Source organism: Calonectris borealis, chromosome 16 (assembly GCF_964195595.1).
Source record: "Calonectris borealis chromosome 16, bCalBor7.hap1.2, whole genome shotgun sequence".
NCBI classification, from domain to species: Eukaryota; Metazoa; Chordata; class Aves; order Procellariiformes; family Procellariidae; genus Calonectris; species Calonectris borealis.
The window spans coordinates 12,751,157-12,770,070 of record NC_134327.1 but is presented as its reverse complement, the minus strand read 5'-3'; the positions used below and the strand labels follow the sequence as shown (position 1 = coordinate 12,770,070).

At 44.9% G+C, this 18,914-nt stretch overlaps 2 protein-coding genes across 2 annotated transcripts in view; one reads left to right on the top strand and one right to left on the bottom strand.

The window, feature by feature from the left end:
* Nucleotides 1-18,914, bottom strand: part of EIF3B (eukaryotic translation initiation factor 3 subunit B) — a 396,012-nt gene that overhangs the window by 139,366 nt on the left and 237,732 nt on the right. The gene's annotated exons all lie outside the window — the stretch shown is intronic.
* Nucleotides 205-18,914, top strand: part of TTYH3 (tweety family member 3) — a 74,580-nt gene continuing 55,870 nt past the window's right edge. Inside the window, exon 1 of the mRNA XM_075165301.1 lies at nucleotides 205-434. Within this exon, the coding sequence (XP_075021402.1) occupies nucleotides 312-434 (123 nt within the window). The 5' untranslated portion in view covers nucleotides 205-311. The remainder of the gene's footprint in view (nucleotides 435-18,914) is intronic.

Sequence of the window (18,914 nt, the reverse complement as noted above, 5' to 3'; positions counted from 1 at the left end):
GACCTGGCCGGGCCCGGCAGCGGCCGCCTGCACCGACGGGCCGGGGGAGCCCTGAGGGGCCGCGGCGGCCGGGGCGGGGCGGGCCGCGGCGGCGCCAATGGGAGCGGGCGGGCGGTGCCGGGCGCGGAGGCGGCGGAGCCTCTCGGCGAACAAAGAGGGAGCGAGCGGCGCGGCGGGAGGGAGGAGGCGGGGGGTGCCGGCCATGCGGGGCCGCCAGCCCGGGCGCGGGTGAAGAGGGAGGCGAACGAGCAGCGCGGGCGGCGGCGCTTCATGGCCGGCGGGTCGGGGTGAGGCGAGGCGAGGCGGCGGGCATGGCGGGCGTCAGCTACTCGCCGCCCTGGTGGGTGAGCCTGCTGCACCGCCTGCCGCACCTCAGCCTGCGCTGGGAGCTCACCGCCGCCGACTTCCGACCGCACGACGCCGAGTACCAGCAGGTGGGTCCCCGCGCGGGGTCTCTCTGTGCGTGTGGTGGCTGTGTCCCGCGTGGGGGCCCCTCGCAGCGCGGGCGGGGGGTGTTTGTGGGGCTGTGCGGGGCGGGGGGCTCGGCCCGCCTGGGGGATGAGGGGGAGGGGGGGCCTGGCCCTGGCTGGGGCGCCTCGGGGTGTCCGTGGGTGCCGTGTCTCCCCTGTTCCCTGTGGTGTGTGTCCACCCGCGAGGGGCAGGTGGGGGGCAGCCTCCCTGCTGGGTCGGGGCAGGCCGGGGTGCGGCGGTCTCACCAGCCTGGGCCGGGGGCAGGAGGCCATCACCCCCCGGCGGGGTGAGCAGAAGCCCCGAGCTGCATCCAGCTTGCTGGAAGCCCAGGTTCTTGGGAGAAGGTGAAATGATCCCCTGGAAGAGGAGCAGGAGGCAGCCCTGGCCAAGTGCCCTCGCCAGGTCCCCGGCTGCCGCAAGCTGCCCTCTCCAGGCGGAGGCACCGGCCCGGCCTGATGCCCCCGGCCCGATCATAACCCCTCGTCGCCGGGGACAACTGCACTGCCCTGTGCAGGCAGCGCCGACCGCTCGTCATCGATCCCGCCAGCCCCGCGCCGCCGCGACCTGCAGAGAGGCCAGCAGTGCCTTTCCAAAACTGACTAACTGCCTGCTGGAAAACAGATGACTTAATGCATGAGAGCGGCATTAGCATCAAGTGCACAGGAAGATGCTCGCAGAATACTTGTGTGCCGCTTTCTTTTTAATGCTGCTTAGCCTGTATCCCGTGCTTGGTTGGCTAGGCATGTAATTAAAATGATTGTGAAGTGAATCTGTGTGCTCTAACATCTGTGTTCTCTGCTGTCATCTTGGAACAGAGCTGCAGTGGCTCTGCTGCCTCGTTTTGCCACGGTCTCTGGTTTTGAAAACACCATTTTGCTTTTCTGAACATACTTGCAGTGTCCTATATACGCAGCCTCCAGTCATGCACACAGGCAGAAAGGCTAGGGCATCTAAACGGTTCTCGTTTATCCTAGAAGTAAAAGGTGTTAGAAATACTTTAGAAAGCAGTATGGTTTTGCTTTTTGTTTTAAACAGATGAACAGGCTGAAGCTAGAGTAAAATGTGAGAGGTGTATTTAAAGAGCAATGGGTAGATACAAAGAAACATCTTTAAACCAGTAAACAAAACAGACTTTTGACCTAACTTTTGTATTTGGTGCTTCAATTTGTTCATTTGTTTTAGTTCCCTTGGCTTAGCAGAGTTCAAGATGGCCACACACAGATGTAACGCTGCACAGCAGCTTAGCTGTATTTCCATGACCTCAGAGGGTAACTGCCTTTAAAACAAGGGATATGAGATACTGAAGATCAGAAGTTAAGAGTTCATGGAAAGATGTTCTTGGGAGTGTGTTATCATGAAACATGCACTCGCTGACCTTTGAATAGACAGCAGATGTACTGTTTTTCACTTAAATTGCTTAAAAGCATTCCTCACAACAATCTGGGGTTGTGTTCATTTGTCAGATAATTTTTCTACAGTAATTATATTCCGACTTAAAGCCTTCTGCTGTTCTCCTCCTGTGTAGCTGCCTCCCCTCCCTTGATGATATTAAGGACTTCTTGCACAGCAGTAGATGGCCTTTTAAGTCTTAACTTCAGCTCGCAAGAAAACATCTTACCAAATCCAAACCCGAATGTCTGGATTACTGAAGCATCTGTCGTCAAGAGAGTGATTTGAGTAGCAGCAGCTTTGCTGGTTTCGGCGTTGGTGAGGGACAGCAAGCAGGCTCCAGTAACGCAGCCCGTGGTGTCGGTGTCGCCGGTTATATAACGAAGCTGCTGTGGCTCTGCAAGTTGACTCCGGAGTTCGTAGCCATGTAGATTAATTCTAATGAAATGGGGAAACTTAATCCAGGAGTGGGAACTGTAATGCTAAATGCTCTCTCATGCTTTAAATTGTTCTGAAGGCCTTTTGGGTTGAATTGTAGCTTTTTCTGTTAGCTTTGTTATGAATTTGCATCCCTTGCTCTGTTTGCAGCCTGTGCTGGCATAGTCTCCCCTTTACTTTAGGAACCTTTTGTATTTAGCTGCTGAGATCGTATACGTCCTGAAAATAAGAAAGTCCATTTCTTAATTTAAATTCTGCATATTTTTCTTTTCTTTGTAGGTCTCATTGGCACAAATTGTGTATATTTTTGTTTTCTATTCCATTAGTGGTTGATACCCCGGTTCTTAAGTATAAACTGTTAAACTGCACGCTGTGTTTCAGCTCTCCAGTGGCTGAAGAGAGGTCAGTGGGGGATACTAGCTGGGAGTTTATGGGGATGGGAAAGGGCAGAGTGTCCCTGGTTGTAGTAAGGAAGGATTACCTTTACTAAACTGAAAATATCTTTAAGTTTCCATGACTTCAAGTCATCGGACAGCTAGACTGTTATCATAAATAGGCATACAGCAGGGCTCAGTGTCCATTCTCATTCTGAGTTGTTATGAGGAAGGAAGCAACATGTCCTTTCTGATTCTTCACTGCTTCTCTAGAAAAGATTTCCCAACCCATGACCAAGGGAGAACATTTCTTTTCTTATAAAACTGTTTTCTTTAGTAACCTCTTAGTAAAGACCTACCTTTTTTTTTGTACTCATGTTTTGATGATAGGCTTTGAACTTGTGCATCGACTGAACATCCCACTTCAACCAAAAGTGAAATACAGTGGCTTGGACTTGAATGTTGTCATGTCACTTGTTGCAGTGCCATGTGCTCCTGCAGGTGAGGAGGCTGCTGATTTAACAGGCTTTCTAGCTCTACCTAGCAAGGATTACTGTAATGCTTAAGCCACTATTCCACTGAAGCAGCAGACAAGCTATTGTCCCCTGAAACCTCTCTGAAGTGCGTGTAGCTCGTAGATAAGCGCATGCTGCCAGTCTTTGAAGTCTAGGTCTTTGTTGTGTCTTCTGGGACCCTGGATGATGTGGTATCTAGAAGGACATAGATCTAATGGCTAGTTATGCTGTTCTGTCCCGTGTAATCCCTTTCGTCAGAGCAGGAGGGCCACCCACTGTGCAATGGCCTGTCTCAAGGCGTCTGAGTCCATTGTGTACCAACCTACAGGGGCTTCCTCCTTTTGTCTGAGAGCATGAGAAATGCTTATGGCAATGTTGTTGCCAAGGGCTGCAGGTTTTGGCTGCATACCTTCTTCACCTAAGTCAGTCTCTAAAGTGCTCTCTCTTGATATTACTTACTACTTATCTTCTCCCACAGCGTATCTTGTTGCATTAGGTTAGAACAGTGTGTGCAAGTGTGGAGGAGCAGAACAGATCCTTCCCCTCTGGACTAGATTGTTTAAAAATGTATGTGTATATGTATGTCCTTCAGATGTTTCGCTTCCATCGTGACAAGCTGTGGACAGCAGTACAACTAGTTGTTTCCTTTTTCTGGGCGAATGGAGGTGAGCTTCCATGTAGAATGAGCTGGGGTTGTGATCCTTCTTCTCCAGGGGGTTTGGCATGGTGGTGAATCCTGTCAGAGCTGCCTTCATGTGCTGCTTGCAGGACTTGTTCTAAAAACTCATCCCTATAGAGGATCTTATCAGACCAGTTCTTTTCCTAATCCTCCCATGAATCATTGGGGTTGAAGATATCTTGATATGAACAGTTTTGTTCTGGCTGTATTCTAATCTGAGTCATACTGCAGTGCTCTGCAAAGCCTTTTCATTGTGTAGTGAGTCACAAACTCTGGAGTGAAGGGAATGTAAAAATGGAGCAAAGCTCGTGTTCCTTCCAACAGCATCATGCCAATACCAGTTATGGTCTCTGTGCCTTTTGCTGCTGAACAAATGGTGATGACCCTACCAGTACTGTCCACTTACTTTCCAATTCAGTTAATCGGACCAGAAAGATGGTCCTGAAACTGCTGCTGTCACTGGTTTAATCTATCTAGTAATGTAAGTACTTCTCCCTGTGACTGACTTAGTTGCATGGCATTGAATTCACTTTATTTCTCAGGGTAGAGTTGGTTAAGAGCCTTGAGGTAGTGTGAAGGTTACATGCTAGAAAGAAGTAGAAAAGCTGAATAGCTTTTTAATACAGCACAACAACAGGTAATGGGATATCTGCTTGAGACAGGGTGTCTTTGATACCATCAGAAGAGGAGCCTACAGCACTTTATTGTAGCTCTTGAGTCTCACTGTGTGCTGAGAAGTGTACTATAAACAGTGAAGAAGAAAAGAGGCTGTAAAAGCTAACCTACAGAGCACCTTGACTTGAATTTGTGCTTTTTCTTAATCGCTGGAAAATGGCAATGTTGACCTGAATCTGTGTAAATGCATGGGTTATGCGTGAATCAGGCTAGAATAAAGCAAAATTCTCCAGCATCTTTGAAACTCTTCTCTTGCACCTCTCTCATGCTTTTTCTGCGGGAGTCAGAACTGCAAATGCACGGATAGTAGGTGTGATGTATGTGCTTTGGAAAAAGACTGGATGATTGATTCACACCAATTAAGATGCAGAGCCATGCTAAAGGAAGCATTGATAAGGACAGGGGTATGCTTTAGTCCTTGGTTTTGAGATGGTCTCTTCAGCGTTGTCGCCCAGGAGTTTCCTATCATATGTCTGTCAGTGCTTTTGTGTTGTAACATTCTTTTTCTACTAGTGTAGGAACTGTGTGTTGAGGGGGAATCCAGCAGTGAAAGGTGCTGTGTAAGCCCAACGATGCTTCCCTTTTTTTGGCTTGCAGATTCTAATCCAAGGCATGTGTGTTTGAACCTGTAGGCAAAGGTTCAGCAAGGAATTAATTCTGTCAGGTACGTTCTGGCTCTGTGAGGCTGTTTCCCTACACATAACAGCTAATGTCGTCTTTGGAAGCATTTCTTGGCTGGAGAAACATGATGGAGCCTAAACTGCCAAAAAACTTGGATTAGAGAGATTGTTTTAGAACTTCCTCTACTGTACTGGCGTCTTATTTCAATTCTGAAACCAAGAGTCTTTCTGTAAATTGGAAACATGTGTATTAGTCAAGTTGGATGACGTGTTTTTGTCTAGTTGGCTCAAAGTCAGAGGGTAATGTGCCTTTCTTAAAGGGGTTAGATTGAAGGTTTCTTTCAAGAATAGATGGACCACTTCCAAGGTCTGATCAGCTATCCTGCTGCAGCACTAGTTTGCTTGTATTTCCAGAAAGGTTAGATGACCCTGGTTAGTAGAATCCAATGTTTTCTAATTAAATTTAAGTTGCTTTTAGGTTTTTAAGAACTGATGGTAAATCCCCTCTTCCCTTTACTCATCAGTCTCGGTTGCATGAGTAACCATGCAGTAATACCTCTTATCAGCAAATTGGTGCTGTAGTCTGACTCCTCTTTTCTGTGATCTGGAAGAGCCTTTACTAGGGAACTGCAGCATAATGAATAACCAAAAATGTAGAATCAAGACAATTTTTGATGGCTGGTTTTTACCAAAGGTAGACATACAATGGTTTCTGTTGACCATACATCCAGTCATGCAGCAGCATATGGTATACAGACAGGAAAAAAGTCAACCTTTGCCAGCTTTCTGTCTGCAGCCTTACTTTTTTGCTGACCCATGCTGTGCTGCTACGTTTTCAGATGGTCTCCTGAGAACTGACAGTTTCTGGAAACCCTGACTGTAGATTACCTTACTCTAGTCAAAAAAAGTAACTGTTCTGAATGTATGGTTTTAGCAGACCAAAGTACACATAGAGGGGTAAAAGGTGACTTGGAGAAATGTGAAACATGTTGTGGGGGGAGGAGGGAGGAGATGCAAGTGAGTGTGCAAAGATGTAAACCATGCTTGCTTCATCTGGGTAGAATCCTAAAAGTATTAATCCTGCACAGAGAAGATGCTTTTGCCAGGCCTGGTGACCTTCCCAGTCTTAGGAGACCTCTATGCAGCATGTGGTGTTCTGAAGGTATCATGCTGGTCTTAGCTGGAAAAGCTGAACCAGAGTTAAAACCATTAGTCTGGTCAGGTGGTGGCCAGCCGCTGGCACCTTGGTGCTTCTGCACCAAAAATACATTTGTCCTGTTTTTTTCTACATGAGTGTAACAGCTGATGTCTCCTGGTCTGGATTTAAGTACTTATGAAGTAAATCTTGGGTGATGCATCCACCTTCTCTGAGCGCTGCCTATATATTGCACTTACCTGTATGCACACAAGTATTTATTGGTTTAGAGGAGCTGACATTCAAGAACTTTTTATTTTGCATTTGCTTTGGAAAAAGGGAGTCTAACAGGAACTGAAAATGCTGATGAGGGTCTCTAACCTTCAGTTTGCCACCAAAATGATATAGCTATGTAGGAAGCTTATCTTGGTGTCCAGCTGCAAAACCATATCACTAGCATTCTGGAGAAAGGACTAATCAAAATCACTTCAGTCTTACCAGCTCTTCCCTCTTCTTCTTTTTTTTTTTTTCCTTCGCCTCAATTCTTAATGCCTTCTTGAGCAGAGGAGAATTTACTCTTCAAGTTAACAAAAAGCCTTTGTTTAAATGTTGATCCAATAAAACAAGCAGTGCTTCAAGCGGATGTTGGTGTGGATTTTTAGTGCTCCTTATTTTTTATTATTAGGGAAAGTGAGAAATTCTCACCCAGAAGAACATATCCCATTAGGCATGACTCTGGAGATTAAGGGTGGGAAGTCAGGTGCTTTCCTCTGTCTTAATCCCAAGGCTTTGAATGTGGATTAAGGAGCTGTGCCATAAGTCATCTTGATCTCTTACTTGTATTTTGGGATTAGATTTATTTTTGAACCTGTCGACAAAAGTCTGTCTATTGAGAATGAGATAGACAAAAGTTATGGGCCTTTGTCACATTAGATTTCTTGATATATGTGTCTTCAGAACAGACAGTTGGAGGGACAAGCACCCTGCAGTCCCTTGGCATTTCTCTTTTTTTTTCTTTCTTTTTTTCCTTTTTTCCTTTCTTTCCTTTTTTTTTCTTTCTCTTCTTTTTTCCTCCTTTTTCTTCTAGGACAAGGCTAATTTTGCACCTCTTCTCCCGTACCCCTTCCCCCAACCAGCACACTTACTGATGGAAAGGGTGAAGTCCAGAGTGGATGGTTCATGCTATTTGTGTTGATGTGGTAAGACTGTGTTGTGGCAGAGCTTGCCCGGTCAGCTCTCTGTGACTCCTCTCTGGGGACCTCTGTACCTGTAAGGATCAGTATGCTGAAGACTAAGCAGTGATGGTTAACGCTTCTCCTGAAGTCATTCTTTTACGTTCTTTGATGTCAAGTGAATATGCTTGGGTGGCTGCAAGCAAGCACTGAGTAAGATGGTGCTCACTCTTAATTGTCTTGAGATGGAGGGGAGTCAGCATCTCATTTGCAACTAACCTCTTGATGACTGTCAATTCTCCTCTTGTTTCTGTTTTATCTGTTAGGAGCAAACTTTCCACCAGTTACGTTGAGATTTCCCATTCCCCTTGAGTGGGTAGGAGAACTTGGCTTGTTTTCAACGGAATGTAATTCCCATAGCTGGGGGAAGGGACGTGATGTCTGGGAATTTATTTGCTCTAAGATTCAGATGAGATTTGAGTAACTTTGGAGTATGTCAGAATTACCTTCTGTACTGAACTTTAATTCTCACTTTTAAGACATGGATAAGACTCAGAATACTCAGAGACATATTGATATATGCTGGAGACTTATCTCTAATAATAATAATAAAAACAAAACCTAATAACCCTGCTCCTCTCTCAGCAAGGCTGTCTGTGCTTTCTGGGTATGTCATCCTACTAGTTCTTTGTTTTAGCTGCTGCTGCTGATGATTAACAAGACAGGTGAACGAAAATCAAGGAGGATCAAGTTCATGCAAGACTTTTAGTCCTGGGGATGCACTCAGATGACAGTCTAAAAAAGAAAAAAGCCATCACTGTTAGAAATCCTTCCCTTTCCTCCACTTCAAGGGGTGGCTGAGACTGTTGGTTGTATTGCAGTGGTGAAAAACTAGTTGGTTATGTTTATCCCAAACCAGAAATAACTTTTGCTGCATGGTGAAAGGGTCTGCAGGTATCTAGTGAATAGTCATTGTGGGGCAGTGCCATACTGATGCTATTTCTTTTTTTTTTTTTTTCATATTAGATGAGCTAGGAAAGAGCAAAACATAGTGCACTTTCATGCTGCAAAGGCTTTAATTTCAAACTTTTTTTTTTTGATTTCTGGGTAATGAGCCACTTGTTGTTTTTGAGTCTGATCTTATAATTGTGAGCTTTAGGGTTTGGTAAGCCACAAATGTGCATGTTCTTGCAAAGTAGTCATTTGTGAGCTTCAGGCTGCAAGGCTATTCTCCTGCAAAAAAAAAAAAAAAAAAAGTAGGTTAGCATGCAATACATGGACACAGTACTTGGTGTAACTCAGTCACGATACTTGTAGCAATTCCCTTCTCTAAGCACTTGGATATGAGGGTAACATTTATAATAATGTGTGCTTTCACATGGTTATCAGGTTGCTTGCTTCAGCAGATGTAATGTGCGCCAGACTTCTTTTAAGTTATTATTTTAACAAATGAGCATTTTTTGGTCAATAGTAAAAGCAGCTTTGAAACCAGCCAGGGGAAAGAGCTGACACTCCATAACCCTCACTTAAACTGGAGCTGCACCCTCAGATTGTGATTTCCTCGGTCAGTGCTAAATGCTTTTTCTGGCTGAAATGAATCTGACTTAGAATGGTGCCACACGTGCATACGCATGGAAGTCCTTTGTAGTGTGAAATTAGGGATGAAAGATATTGCTAATCAGTCCTAACAATGCCGGACTTATTCCTGGACAAGGGGAAACAGGAATGTGGGGAATGGATGTTTCACAAATGTGTAACACATTCAGACGCGTTGTTATGCCAGTGTTGGTGTCTGTGCATGGACACCCTTTTCAGTCTGTAAAATGCTGCTGTTCATGCAGAGAATTTAAACAAGCCTTCTATTCAACACTGAAATTCAAAATAACGCCAAAATCCAAATGGAAGCACTTCAGTTGCATAATAGTGTCTGTTACAAGGAGGACTCAGTGCAGTAGATGATGTAATGCTCCTTAAGATAAGGCCCAAGCTGGGGGGGAGAGGGGGAAGAGGGTGTTGGTGAAGGAACCATTAAGAGTATTGGTAATGGTATCAAAGCTATCCATAGGGTGTTAATTAGCAAACCTGAATAATCCCAAAGTTGATTGGGTTACAACTGTACATGTGGGAAAAATGACGCATTGCTTGGTGCTACCTGTTTTCTCTGATGATTATAATTGCTTTAGTGTTGAATAGTAGATTTCTGAATAATGTGGTGGGCAGAGAATGACCTCATCGTGCTTCAAGCTCTTTTCTTGGGGTAAGATTTCTTGCAGTTTAACAGTGTGCTCAAGTTCCTGTAGCTGATAAATTGGCAATTTTGATACTTGCTGTAGTAGCTGAGATTTCTTTAGTCTACCAAAGAGATGCTTTCTGTTGCATTGCTGAAATTGTAATGCTTTGCATCTGGGCTGTGCCTGTAGCCTTGCTGTTTAAGTGCTGGTTGTAACGGATGATGTTACTGTTCTGAGGCCTCTGGCGGTGTGTTACTTTCCTTCCTCCCTAAACTTACGTTTAGCGTATACTTATTTTCTTCAGTTTAGGAATAGTCCTTCTTTATGTCGCTTCCTCACTGCAAGTGCTTCTGTAGTCTCTTCTCAGACGGGCATGGTCAGAGGGGTGGCATACGATGGCTGCCTCGCATACGGCCCCCCTGCCCCCTTTCTCCCTTGTTTTACAGTATTCACTCCAGGAAATGCTGAGAAAGTCGAGAGTAATGGAATTCATGAAATTCAAGCTGTGCTTCAATGAAAACGTGTTTTCAATTTCTGCCTCCTTGGGAGCCTGAGACTGAACTGTAATTGTTGGCGCTGGGTGGGGGCTGGGGCTGTGGATGAATGAAAGCGGTGGAGTCAGCGCTCTGCAGAGCCTCTCGCCCGGCATCTCGCCGCTTCTCGGCATTCAAAAGCTGGTGTGTGCTTTGTGGCAGCTTCAGGAAGCGTTTTTGTATTCAGCTGTCCAAAAGGCCCAGGCGTTTTCCTGCTGGGTTTGATCTGGCTGTCGGGGTCTGAATGACAGTGACATGTTGGAGAGGAACGTGATGGGGGAAGCATCAGCTGGGGGTGGTTTATCCCCCCTCTCTGCTCTTGATCCTGCTCACGCTGTCCTTTGAGCGTCCTGCTGCCGATTAAGGGTGAGAATTATAATGGTGACTCAAAAGCCTTTGGTAAAACTCATTAATTCGTTCCTCCTTTAATTAGACGCCCAGCCATGGGCTTATAATTATCAGAGCCTAGGAGCGTTTGCAGCTGTAATAAGCTGTGCTGCATTAGTTGCAGAAATCATGGATTTTGGGCAAATGCAGATGTGTTGGGCTCTTAGTTGGTTTGGGTTTTGGTGAGGAACATGGAAGGGCATAGAAATGAAGGCAGTAGCTGAGAGTGCGTAGTGGCTGACCCCTGGCTGAATCTTGCCTCATAGTGTTGAACTAAGAGGAAAGGGTGGAGTTGTCCTGCTTAAAATTTTTTTTTTTTTTTCTCCTTGGGAGGTGTAATAATTTAACTTTCAAGGAGAGAAAAGAGGAAGGAGAATCTAATGAAAAGTTACGCAAACATCTTTTCTTAAAACTTTAGCACCTGAGGGAGTTTTACTTTTGGAATAAGAGTGTAACAGGAGCAGTTGCAGGCTTTGCGTACAGTGCTCATTTTGCTGTTTGGAAGTTAGGGAATGGCCGAGTGTTTTACAACAAAAAGTACCAGGTACTTTTTTTTATTGAGTCTTCTGGGGGAAAAAAATCAATAGTAAACTTCCATTATTTTGTAATCTCTTCTTGTTTCTGAAATATGGAGGAAGGTAATTTTCAGAACTAATTTGTGTGGGTGACCCCCGGCAGCAGATGACCAGAGTCTTCTGAGAGAAGTTTGTGCTACTTCTGGTATCTTTGAAATACTTGTGCTTTTTTTTTTTTCTCTTTTTGTTTTTTTCAGAAGGAGAACTAGAGGGGAAGCTGAAAGGACTTCAGGGAAGGACTTGTTATTTCTACCCTATTGCAACTCTACTTGTAGTTACAATCGCTGTGAATGCAATGGTAGACCCTGAAAACATAATCTCCATTTGGCTTTGGACTGACAGGCTGTCAAGTGCAAGCAATACCGAAAGGCACAGACCTAGGAAAAGGCTAGGGATAGAGATAGCTGACAGATATGAGTAAAAAGATAGGTCTGCTTTTTCCCCCCCCCCCCCTTAGTATTTGAACTTGAGTAAAGTTAGAGTGAACACCTTGGACTTGAGTAAATGGGAGCTATTGCACAGGACTAGATTAGAGGTACAGTCAATGGCAAGTATTAATGTTCATGCTCCCTTAAGAGGGAAACCGTTTCAGTTGCAGTAGGTGGCAGGAAAAAATGGATCAGCTGTGTTTTGGGTCTTTTTCTGTCTGGATTTAGTGGAAAGCACAGATAGCGCATCCAGTGAGGATGGAATGATTTGCTTGACACTTCTCCTGTAGCTAAACAGAAGTCTTTACTTCGGATGAGAGTGCTATTTTAAAAGCACTGTACAACACTTCCTGTGTGCCTTTTAGTATTTTAAAATGTGACCGATGTCTTCTGTTTGTCCTTCTCGTCCTCTTCCCATGCAGTCTGAGTTATTGTTGGCTTACAAGACCGAGTAGTGCATAGAGCTTGGGTAGGACGGGGTTTCATCCCTGGTCTCTGAGGTCAAATATGCTGGATCATTGGCCCTTCCTTTTACATATATATATATATATCCAAAATTCTTATAGGCTAGACAACAGATGTTGAATCAACCTGAGTAGACAAATTAGTGGGAGCAAAAAATTTACAACGCTAAAATAGCCTTTCATTCTTGTAAGTACAACCAGGTAAAGATTCTGCTGAAGTTCTTGGCTGGTTTCAGAGACTGTGTTCTGGGGCAGCTGAGTGCTCTAACAGTGAACCTCTTGATCAGGGGTTGTTTTTCGAGCTTTTTTCAGCTTGACCTCCTGCAAGTTCATAGAATCATAGAATCATTAAGGTTGGAAAAGACCTCTAAGATCATCGAGTCCAACCGTCAACCCAACACCACCATGCCCACTACACCATGTCCCTAAGCGCCTCATCCATGCGTCTTTTAAATATTTCCAGGGATGGTGACTCAACCACTTCCCTGGCAGCCTGTTCCAAGGCCTGACCACTCTTTCAGTAAAGAAATTTCTCCTAATGTCCAATCTAAACCTCCCTTGGCGCAACTTGAGGCCATTTCCTCTCATCCTATCACTTGTTACTTGGGAGAAGAGACCAACACCCACCTCACTACAACCTCCTTTCAGGTAGTTGTAGAGCGCGATGAGGTCTCCCCTCAGCCTCCTCTTCTCCAGACTAAACAGTCCCAGTTCCCTCAGCCGCTCCTCATCAGACTTGTGCTCCAGGCCCTTCACCAGCTTCGTTGCCCTCCTCTGGACACGCTCCAGCACCTCCATGTCCTTCTTGTCGTGAGGGGCCCAGAACTGAACACAATGTTCGAGGTGCGGCCTCACCAGTGCCGAGTACAGGGGCACGATCACCTCCCTGCTCCTGCTGGCCACGCTATTTCTGATACAGGCCAGGATGCCGTTGGCCTTCTTGGCCACCTGGGCACACTGCCGGCTCGTGTTCAGCCAGCTGTCAATCAGCAAAGTTAAAATCTCTTCAAACACAAGCTCCTCAAAAGCATTTTAAACGCTTTAATATTATAGGGTAAACTAAAGGTGATGAATATAAAATATGTCCAGTGCTGTTGACGGAATTCTCCGCATGGACAAGCGGTACTCTGCGATGTGCTTCCAATGCCTGTGCGTTAGCAGGCAGCTCTTGGAGAAGCTGTGTGAGTGATAGTAGATGCTGGGAGCGTTCTGCTGAGGTGTAAATAACAAGGTTGGACAGTTTACGCTAGCTCTGCTGTTTTTATTAGTGCAGCTTAGCTTCGCCTCGGGTGATATGGAGGACAAGCTATGAACTTGCCTCCTCTCCCAGCAGAACATGGTGAGAAGGTATGGGGATCTTGTTACCCTAATCCCCCCTTTGCGTGTTAATTCTTCTTGTCCGTGTACTTGTATGTTAAGTCTGAAATTCTTACTGGGGGAACTGCTTGCTGCATCACCTGTGTGTCTCACTCCAGTGCCCTTTCAACCTTTTTGGTGTTTGTGGATTTTGTTGCAGCTATTAAAATTCAGTTGGCTGCTATAGTATTTCATTGCTGTTAATTTTGTTCTCAAGAAAATGTTGCTCTGAGAAGACTGCTGCTTGTCTTCTTACTGCTCCTAAATACATTTAATAGCTATTTGCTAGCTATTGCGTCATCTGCCTGCGATTGAGCCACCTCTTAATGTGTTCTGCGTGCTGAAGAGGACTGCAGATCCAAGTTTGTTTGGTGGGTAGATCTGAATCATCTTCTGCTGATGTCAGCTACACTTTGGCTTGGGAGATGTGCCTCTTGTACCACAGCAGTGGCATATCCAACAGGTGAAATGTAGTTCTGCAGGTATAACCTATGGGCAGGACTTTCAGCAGTAACTTAATTATTAGGTTTGGTTTACTTGTGCTGGCTTCAGAAAGAGTAATCTTGATTATTTGATGCAATAAATGAAATACGAGGCTCCTAAGAAAGAACCAGTTTCAAGGATAGGCCTTGAATGCTTATCAAGGTTGAAGTTCAAACCAGGCATGTCTGTATTTCTTTTCCCTTCCAAAGTGAAATTTGCTGCTTGATGTCTGATGTAGTGAATGCTGAGCTTTCTTTCTAACACCTGTGCCTTTAGATGGGATCCACCAGCAATTTACTTCCTACTCACAAACACATACAGCACCACTTCTTTGATACTAAAACTAGTCCTACAAGACTTTCATCCTTGGGGATGTACTTAACTAGCCTTTAACGTGCTGTTGCCTTCCGACAAGTCACTGGTCGCTTCTCCTGGGAAAACAGAGATCCTGAGTATTTTCTATGTAGCTGCACTCGGACCTTGGACAGTGCGTGGTCTCTCCCATGTGCTATGAACATAGGCTAACTGTAAACAGGGCTGAGAGCTTCGGAAACCACAATGTAGTCCTCAGCTTGATTCTCAGTGAGGAGTATTTTTTCTGTTAGAACAGGACATGTGTGAAACAGAACTGTAGCGTTGTTCTAATGCTGCAGTAAGGAAGTATTACGTGGTGCAAAGTTTGATGTTAACTACAAGCTATATATTCTTCTTATAGTCAAAACATTAACTATACTGGGATAAGAATCTTGTTCTTGGTGCAGCTGTGGTTTGGATTGTGCAATGGCTCTTTGGGTTCTACTACAATGTTTCTGTATCACCTGATCTCGATAAATGTCCTGATGGCTGAAACTGTTCTATAGGCCAGGAAGAGTTCACAGGCATGCATACATACATACCATCAGTGGGGAAATGGTGCTAGCCACTGCATGTCAGCATCAATGCTGCACTTGGGGATGCTGGCTTCTTGTACAATCCTGGCTTTAAAGATCTAAAGCTCCTCCAGCGCTGCTGAGTGGGGTCTTAGTAGGTAGGAAAGTGTCTTGTTTGATTCCCAGCTGCTTGCAAGGAAGGGGGTCTTCAGGCTATTTATGCTACAGTCTTAGCTGTCACGTCTTTAACTTCCAGGCAGCACCCAGATAACCCCCTGTGCTTGTGCCCCTGGTAAATAGGCTTCCCAGTGGGGTTATGCATTCCAGGCACGTATGCTGTCCTGCTCTGCTAGCGCAAGCTGGGTTAGTCATGCGTCTCACCGAGCGTGTCAGATCTGAGGCGGTCTGTCTCTCTTGCTTCTGCTCTCTGAATCCTTGCTCTATAAAAGACAGTGATCAACAAAAGGGCAGTTAGAGTTGTGGAGCTTGGTTATATGATGTTGTCACTTCTTTCACCCTGATCTTTGGACTAAGGAGATAGTGTTTTGAGTGCAGAAGAATTTTCAGGGTCCTGGGAAAGTGGCTGGGTCTGTACTGTTCAGCTATAGGGCACTGTCTAAGTAGCGGGAGCCAGTAACAGGAGAATGAAACATCTGATTTTTAGGAGAAAACCAAATGAAAACTTGATGCCATGCTACTCCTCATGGTCAGATTCTGCCTCCAGAAGCTACTGTTAAAGCTCCATGACATTACATGGGGATTGTACTATCATGTCTTTAAAAGCATGCAAAAACGTGCTCGTGTTCCTTCACTTACACGTTTTCTACCTGAAGGTATAATCTGGTGACAATATAATCACTTCCATAGCAACCAGCATGTTGTAAACAGGATTATGGTGCCTAGTAAGGATGGAGGGCACAAAGAATTTAGGAAGGAAGTATCCCCTCACGTAAATACCCTCATTAACGTTGAGCGAAGAAGAGTAAATTTAGTGACATATGTGCAGAGAGCAGCATCCTGCTTCGCGTGCTGCGTGTACCTATGGGCTGTGTCACCGGGAGAACAGGGGAGGAGGAAAGGCACACATACATGTGTGTAGCATGAGGGGTGTCCTTAAACTAATGCAACAAGGCCTTAAGAAGGTGAATCTGTGTTGTTAGCAAACCAAGGTAAACCCTACAGAGAGCCTGTTATTGATCTAAAGGTGCAAGTGCAGCAGGTTGCCTTGTCTCAGCTAATGTGATTAAAACCCTGAAGGCACCAGGGACATACTCTAACCATCTCTCTTCCCGCCTTCCTTCTCTGCACTCCCCCATCAACACCTTTACCCCTGAGTCTGGAGAGGGTAAGGTTTGTCTGCTACAAAGTACTGCATTTTTTCCACTAGTACTGTCTGTAGAGTTAAATTAAAATGCTTTCTCAATACACATTCAAGCTTGCTTTCTCTTTGTAGTAAAAACTTGAGCTGTTTTGTTGTTAAAGGTGATGGGAAGAACCAGCAAAATCAAAAGCTTCTCTCTTCAGCTCCTTCTGCAGCGAAGACTAACGGTGTCTTGTGACGTTCTTCTGCAGACCCATAAAGGAAAGAGAGCTACTTTACTTGCACACGGTTGCTGCCAGAAGTATCGTGGTGGGTTTTATGCTGCATAGAGTTAAGTGAGAATAGTTACTGAATGCTTTGTAAGAGTGTTTGAGCAGATGCCCTGCTCTACTTTATTCTGCAGTTTATGCACCACTTGCTTTCATTCAATAAAAAGCAACATGAAGACACGAGCGTTACTGCAGATATTTGCTATGTGGCTTCAGGGTATCTTATCTTGGGGCTGCTCAAAACTTCTTTCTAGTGAATTGCTCTCGCTTTTTGCAGTTTAGGTGATGTAATGAATGGTTCGATTGCTTCAGTGAGTCAAAGTACTGCTTGGCTCTTTCCCAGAAGCTTTAACACCTGCTAAAAGGGTGAAGAATTCCAGGCAACCGCTGCCAGCCCGTAAGTGCTGTGAAAAGTCTCTTGTCAAAGATCCAGTTTTCTGAATAGGTTGGGAGTCAGATAATGTTCCCCACTAATCTAATGCGGTTGGTCAGAGCAATAATAATTCCATATTGCTGCCCAAACTACTTTTCTTGTTGATGGTGTTTCTAGTGAGCTGAGCTGAGTTTGTAGCAAGGGATCATGATCACTAGTGGTGATACAAAAGAGATGATAGAGCTATGAAGGGCATGGCTCTCTTCTTTCTAGCTTCAGAGAATCTGCAATGGATGTATTTATACTGCTGGTCCTGTACTTAGTGAGATCTGCCAGCCTCACCTGATTAGAGAATAAGCTTCACTAAGAGATGTTGAGAGTCCTATACTGGAGCTTACAGTTTTCGCTTCTCTCTGTTCCCAGTTAGGATAATCTCTGAAAATAAGTTCACAAATGTGGCTTAAAATACCTGTCTATAAAGAGTAGAAAGAAGAATTGTGTGTAGGGAAGGGTGGATCTTAAGTTTGAGATTTCAAGTGCAAATTGAGTATCTGGTGCAACCTGGCTTAACAATATGTATAAAACTACTCAAATGCAAAAAGACCCACCTGGATCCCTTCTGTGGCCTCTTTTATAGGAGAGTTCATAAACAGCCAGGGGTATTTCCACTTATGAATTGGTGAATCCCACTTTGTGATAATATTCCAAATAGGCAAATTGCTGATCTGCATAGCTAACAAGCTACTGGTGCTTCAGAAAAGCTGTTTTCAAATGCAAAGTTAACTATGAAGATAAATGTAGGTATTAATACTGAAGGTTATTATAAAGCTAAGGAACGTGATTCACCAGTCAAGATAGCTGGCTGAAAGTCCATCCAGTCGCAGTAGTGAACTCAAAGACACTGAATTAAAAATAAACAAGCAGGAGATGATTGGCAAATAGCAGATAACTAACTAAGCACCAGTTGCTGGTGTAGATCTGATGAAAAAGTGTTTCAGGAACTACAACAGCCAGAAAAGGTGAGATCATGTATTTCTGCATTCAGCATTGGGGAACCTCTAACTTGAGAATGCTGATCTGGTGTCAGCCCGAACAGCTGTTTTTAAATAGCCCCCTTTTTTTTTTTTAAAGTTTCTGTAAGCAGTCCCTGGAGGACTGGTAAATGTGTTTTTTGTTGTTGTTTAGTGGAAGTGGCCAACCTTGGTGACGTTGCAAACATACTGAAGTCATTGTAAAGCACCACAAGGTGCGTGTTGGATGGCTTGCCAAGCCAAAGGTCAGAGGAACCACAAGGATGGTTCATATCAGGAATGGCCCACTGCTCGGCTGTCAGTGGCTGCTGTGGCCTGGATGTGTACGGGAGGCTGGATTAAATAGTCCTTTCCAAGAGTTTTCAGGCCAGGAATCTACCCTGGCTCCGTATTGCTTCAAAGTGCTGCAGTACCTGAGTGCATAATAGTAAGTGGACGAGGCAGCTGGCTGTCGTCCATTGGATTTCTTCTTCCTTTGCCTGGATCCTTCTCGTACTTCCAGTTTGAATGTCAGGGGGCTGTGTTTCTAACGCCAGATGTGAGGTTAAAAACAAAACAGCAGAGTGAAGTGTCTGTGCTCCTGGGTTTTCTTTCTGAAAGACATTGTAATCCAAAATCTGCCACTCTTCTGCCAGTCAATAGCTGTGAAGATATTGGAGAAAAAGAGCCTGGTTTGCGGTTTAGAAGTTGAAGTCCCTCGCACGATCACATGAGGACCTGGTGAGTAGGGAGCACTTCAGCCTGGCTCTTCAGCTGGTGCTGGTGAGACTGCTTGTTGAGTCCCGCTCCGGTGGCTGCTCTTACTCATGTGCCAGATGCAGATGCCATGATGGCGGTGTGTTCACAGCAGCTGTATTGAGTGAAGAAGCCTTTCCCTTGAGGTTTTTTGGGTGGCTGTGCAACACCTTGGACTTGACCTGTTAAGCTCTTCAGCTGTAGTGCTTCTGGCTTGTTGTGATTCTTCAAGGGTAGAAAGGGTTCATCTCAAGCACTGCTTATTAATCTAAAGGTAGCATTGAGAAGACACGGAAATATACAGTATATGTAGCTAGAGACAAAAGAAAAAGGGGTTGGTGGGAAGCACAGCTCATGGTTACGCTGTGACGGGGGGAAACTACCAGCCAAT